Raw genomic sequence first — 5,568 nt, 5'->3', positions numbered from 1 at the left:
GCATCAAAGTAATGAACTAACCCAATTTTTTGTCGTGCGCCTGTATTACGTTACTAAGGTATCTGTATGACGATTCGTTTTCACGACACGCCGGTTACATGGCTATTTCTTTTGTTTTCTTATTTGAGATAGATTTCCCCTTCAAGTGATATATAATTCATGTTTTTCTATCAATAACTCTTGCGACAATAACTGCAGTGCACGAATTTTTTGGACAACCCTCGTAGAAAGAAAATAGTCGTTCAGATGTTATGTCAATAGAAAGTTTATTTATAATGCTTTAAAATGATTTTAAAGATAACCATATGACTATAGTTATTAAGAGCCTGCTCTACAAAGCTTAGATATTGTGAAAAATGTTAAATGCAAACGACCGTTGTGGAATGAATCTGCACAATATGCATGGCGAACTTTTTAACTAGGTTTTTTAACATATGAATAAATAAAGATTTGCTTGATTTTAAGTTTATATAAGATTGAACTATATTTGCCTCATTGTAGAAACGTAAACGATGTATTTGAGTAATACGTACATATTTTATGTTATTCTATGTTATAACGGCTTCCTGAGTGGTTTTGTAAAAAATATAAATGCAAGCACATCTTAAAAGTTAATTTAATCATTCTTCCTTATTTTGATATTGTTATCAATAACAATTTTATCCAAATAAATGAAAGTAAAATACATGATATGAAAACTTGCACTTGTGTTGTCATTGCATTGAAAACGGACCGCTATCTTATATCTCTTACATTTTATAATTTTTGTTTTGTGTTTACAAAATTTGCTTAATATGAGATAATAAAGTAAGCATATCAATATTTTATATAATTTTATAAATGGCATAAATTAGGCTTGTTTTGTTTCAATTTGTTAGTTATAAGTGGTAATACAAGGCCGTATTTACCCATCAAAGCACAATTTCAGGGGTTAGCCGGTTTCTATGTCAAGAACCAACTCTCACTCGAATACAAGTTACATATTTTGCTCACAAAAACCAAAGCTGTTTGCAGGAATTTAATCCTATGACGGTGAAGTTTTTAAAAGTCTACGAATTTCTAACGATCTGTTTTTGAGACACCGGCTTGGACAATGAACACATAACTATTTATCACACATGCAGTTGATTACTCAATAACAACCCACACCATAAATTGAAATCAATTGTAAAAGGGATATTTTTATTTCATTTGAAGAATGCAATCAGAACGATTATTATAAAATGATTCATGGATGAGGAAAATTGCTCAAATGGTCATATTCTTCTTCATCTGATTTAGTTTCTTTGGTTTCTTTGTAAGACAGGCCTTGTTGTTTTGGGGTGTCATTTTGAACATGTGTGTACATGTCTGGACATTCATGAGCTTTAATTCCCTCCCTTTGTCTCACTTTGGTATGTGAATAATTGCCTAAACATGAAGTGTCGTGATTATTTCCGGCAATTTGTATATGAGAATAGTTGTCCTCGGTTTTTGGTGCTTGTTTTATCATGCCAGTAAGAATATGGGAATAGTTTTCGATTCCACCGCATGTGTCATACGCCTCTTTCTTCTGTCCACTTTTCACTTTGGCATAGTTATTTTGATTTTCAGTACCGATTATAAGACCTTTATCATACGGTTCCGTGTAATTATGACCCTCGATACTACTTTGAGCTTTTTGTGACATTTGAATACCTGCCTCTGTTTTGGAAGTTTCAGCATAAATATTATCTGCAACAACATCTGCTGGCTCTGCATATTCAGTACCATCATAATCACAAACATCCGCTTCTTCATTTTTTCTTCCTACTTCTTCGTAGTTTGAGTTTGAAAAATCCTTTAGTACGATATGAACCCTTTTATTTTCGGTTTCGTAACCTTGATTTATGACACCACACTTTATCGGTGATATGTTTGCTGTGTTTGACTGAGCATTATATTGCGCGTACATGTTTTCTTTGTCTTTAGCTTTGGAAGTCTGGTTTTGTTTCCTGTAAGACAAGTATGTATTTGACTCATTTTTTGAATTCTATTACCATCCTTAAATTAGTTTCTATTATTTAAGTATTTCAATGAATAAACAACGCTAGAAGAACGCCAGAACTGTACGATTTATCATTTTAAAACATGACATTATAATCTAATAACCACTTGGGTTCGAATCCCGACAGGGTCTCCGAATTTTTCATGTCAGTATGCTATCTCGCTAGCTTACGGAACGGTCGGTGGTTCTACTCAGGTGCCCGTTCGTTCCTGAAATAATGCACGGAAGGGCATCAGAGGTCTTCCTCCACCAGTAAAGCTTGAAAGTCGCCATATGACCTATACTGTGTTTGTGTGACGTAAACCCCAATCAAAACAAACAAACAAAAATACAATTGATTATACAAGTTAACGTAATAATATGAATATAGGATCGCCAATACCGAACAGTGTTCTTGCAATATACTGACAAAAAATACACAGATTTTCAAATCTAAATATAAATATGATTGTTCCTAACTCACGTATATGTATACGTGTATTTACCTTCTGCAAAGAAAACAAATAATGACAGCAATAAAAACAACTAGAAACAACAGACCAGCTGAGCCCCCTGCTATAACCGGTAGGCTGAAAATTGTTCTGTCTTCGTTTCCTGTAATATATCCACATATCTCACATATCTATTAAATATAAATTTAAGAATTAAGGTTTGCAATGTGAACGGAATTTTGTGGTTGATGTATTTTTACTTTACTCAAATTATACATGTATGTAATTTTTGTCACTGATCACTTTTTTGCATGTGCATTTGTTAGCTTAAGATACTGCCAACACTAAATACTGCCATATTTGCAATGAAAAAAATATTTATAAGCTTGTCTGTTTCGAAGTAAAAATCGAGTTATTCTGATCGCTGCGGCGTCGTCGTCCTTGTCGTCGTCTTCGTTGTTGTTGTCGTTATCGTCGTGCAAAAACTTTAACGTAGCTCACTTTTCAAACATTTTAAAAGATATCAACATGAAACTTTGGATACTTGCTTTTCTTGACAAGGTGCAGTTGTTAGACAAGGGCCATATTCTGAAAGCAATATTTTAGGAGTTATGCCCCTTTTTCATTTATAATTTACATATTACTTGAAAACAGCTTACAGTTTTAGAACGTTGTATTAAAACGTACATATTTTTGTGTTCGTTAACTCAGATTTTAATATAAATATGCTAAAAATGATAAACTTCAGTCAGGTTTTACTTAACTTTTTGTAAAAACACATTCATTGTGGTAATGTCTGGAAAAGCTATTCTATTTATTTCTAAGGCAAAAATAAATAAAAACATGGACTTTAGATTATTTTTTTTCGATTTAATAAAATATTATCTAAGAACTTGTATTCTTATTTCACTTTGACCCGATCAGACTTTGAACTTACATTTCATATTCATAAGAATTATTAAGTGGCATTGGTATTCGCGTGTTGTAATGCGGATTCATATAATATGTAGGACTGAAATACTAGGTAGCTTGCATAAAAATCATTTGCAATCTTTTTATATTTTATGGACAATAGATTAACACCAAAAATCGGGAAACAAAGTGATCCCTCGGAAGCATAAGTCACAACAAAATTACATGAAAATTGCAGTCTGTACATGAGGGATAATCAATAAGTACAACATATACTTAGTCTTATATAATTTGATGTCTTAGAAAATTAGTAAACTTTTAACAGTCTTTCTTGTTTGTGAATCAAGTTTTTCTATTAAACAGTACCTCGAAATGTAAGGAATAATGAGGAAACAGTAAAATACAGTGCTTTATTTTTTACATATACAGAGTAGCCCACTTTTATCAGATGTTAAAATAAGGTATTGCAAATATACAGATCTAAAGGCTTTGACGCCTGTAAGAAACAAGTATTTGTACATGTATTATCGAGACATACAAGCCAAAGTTATTTCTATCTTAAATAGAACATCTTTATGACTGTGATATGTAATTATTTCATTGCTCGTTAAGACATTGTCGACTTTACGGTCCAGCCAAATGTTGGTTATTAAGTCCTGCACAAGTTACCACATTTAAAGAAGATTAAAGAGACCTGGTACTACACCTGAATCTAACAATATTTAAGTTAACATTGACATTTTTATTCCGAAATTATTGAAAGAAAAAATGTGTAAAGTATACAAATAAAAATGAATAATTTGGCATTTTATGTAAATTAATGAATAAGTATGAATCATTATATGTAACAAAAAATGGACAAAACTTCGGATAAACGCAATACCATATTCATCCACTTTTCTGTTACATTCATACCTTTGTTAAATAACGAGGAAGTAGTCATTGCAGTATTTGTTTCTGTGATAGTATTTTCTTTTGTTGTGTCTTTTTCAGGTAAGGTTGTTAAGGTATCTGTGAAGATAGAATCAGTGGAAGAGGAACTTGACGGGGAGCTTGTTAAGCTCATACCTTCATTATTACACTGAACTGTCATGTTGTTACCTAAAAATGATACAACAATGTATCACATAGAAATTGATATAATTCCAAAGCGTATGTTCTTTTTATACATAAATTGGTAAGCTTTTGAAAACCTGTAAGCATAAATATATTAAGTCCATTACATAAACCACAGAATATTTAAATAAATCATCAGTAAGATTTTCTATTTCTAACGTTTTATATTTCTAATAAATATTACCAACATTAACTTTGATTACAAAGTATATAAAAAATATCTACGTAATCAACTAGATGTATTGATGATCATTACAATTAAGTGTGAACATGACACAATTGTTAACATATTGATAGCTTAATCATTGTTAACAATTTTCATTCGATTTTGTCAAATGCGATTTTATATTTGCTAGGTAGCCCTCGTTACAAAAAAAAATATTTTTTTCCTTGAACATTATCATATTCTTATAAAACTATCATAAAATGGATTTATAATTTGATAACCGATTTGATAAACGCATTGTATTATCATAAATTAAATCATATCGTTCAAAATCTTAAAACAGTGCTTACCTTCTACGTGAATCCATATCATTTGTGGAAAATAGTCAGAAAATAAAACTGATATCATAGTTACATTGTTGATAATTGTCATTTTTGTGTTATACATAGAAACGTCTACGCCGTCGTTTTCACATTCAGGCATGGCTGTGTCGCCAATTAAAAATGTGCTACCTGCACATCTAAAATCATTTCCGTATGGTCTGTAGTCAACAACTTCCATGTTGATATTTTCTGTGTAGTCCTCAACAATACATGAACAGTTACCTGTAGCATAACCGGTTCTATTCAGGGAAATATGCACGGAGTCAGTTTTCTGTTTCCATGGTGAACATATATTCTTGAATAAATCTGAATATAATGATACATAGATAATTAAAAAAAGCAGTTTTTTCTTCACCGTAATATAAAGTTTTGAAGTAAGAATGTTAATGGTTAAGTATTCAATAATGCGACTTTTGCGTATAAGAAAAGAAATACAAATTTGTAACATGAATTTAAATTTGTAGTAATACCGTTAAACGTGTAGATCTTAATGTTTCATACATGCGCTAAAGTGATGCGTAAAATTTGATAATA

At 31.2% G+C, this 5,568-nt stretch overlaps 1 protein-coding gene across 1 annotated transcript; it reads right to left on the bottom strand.

Annotated features, from left to right (window-relative positions):
- Window positions 1-1,179: 1,179 nt before the first annotated feature.
- On the bottom strand, window positions 1,180-5,336 carry LOC132733269 (uncharacterized). The gene is made up of 4 exons (XM_060719881.1): window positions 5,002-5,336; window positions 4,285-4,470; window positions 2,512-2,620; window positions 1,180-1,973 (listed from the first exon to the last, which is right to left on the bottom strand). The coding sequence occupies exons 1-4, from the start codon at window positions 5,210-5,212 to the stop codon at window positions 1,229-1,231; spliced, it is 1,251 nt and encodes a 416-aa protein (XP_060575864.1). The 5' UTR covers window positions 5,213-5,336; the 3' UTR covers window positions 1,180-1,228.
- Window positions 5,337-5,568: the final 232 nt, after the last annotated feature.

Source organism: Ruditapes philippinarum, unplaced genomic scaffold (genome assembly GCF_026571515.1).
Source record: "Ruditapes philippinarum isolate M1 unplaced genomic scaffold, ASM2657151v2 ctg823_1_1_1_1, whole genome shotgun sequence".
Lineage (NCBI taxonomy): Eukaryota > Metazoa > Mollusca > Bivalvia > Venerida > Veneridae > Ruditapes > Ruditapes philippinarum.
The sequence above is the reverse complement of the archived record's forward strand: the minus strand, read 5'-3'. Positions and strand labels throughout refer to the sequence as shown.

Bases quoted from the DNA above. Each gene is read 5' to 3' on its own strand.
- LOC132733269 (XM_060719881.1), bottom strand. From the start codon at position 5,212: ATGGAAGTTGTTGACTACAGACCATACGGAAATGATTTTAGATGTGCA. The intron at 2,621-4,284 runs GTATGAATGTAA...GATATATTACAG, and splicing joins TTCCTCGTTATTTAACAAAG to GAAACGAAGACAGAACAATT. The intron at 1,974-2,511 runs GTAAATACACGT...CTTGTCTTACAG, and splicing joins ATTTGTTTTCTTTGCAGAAG to GAAACAAAACCAGACTTCCA.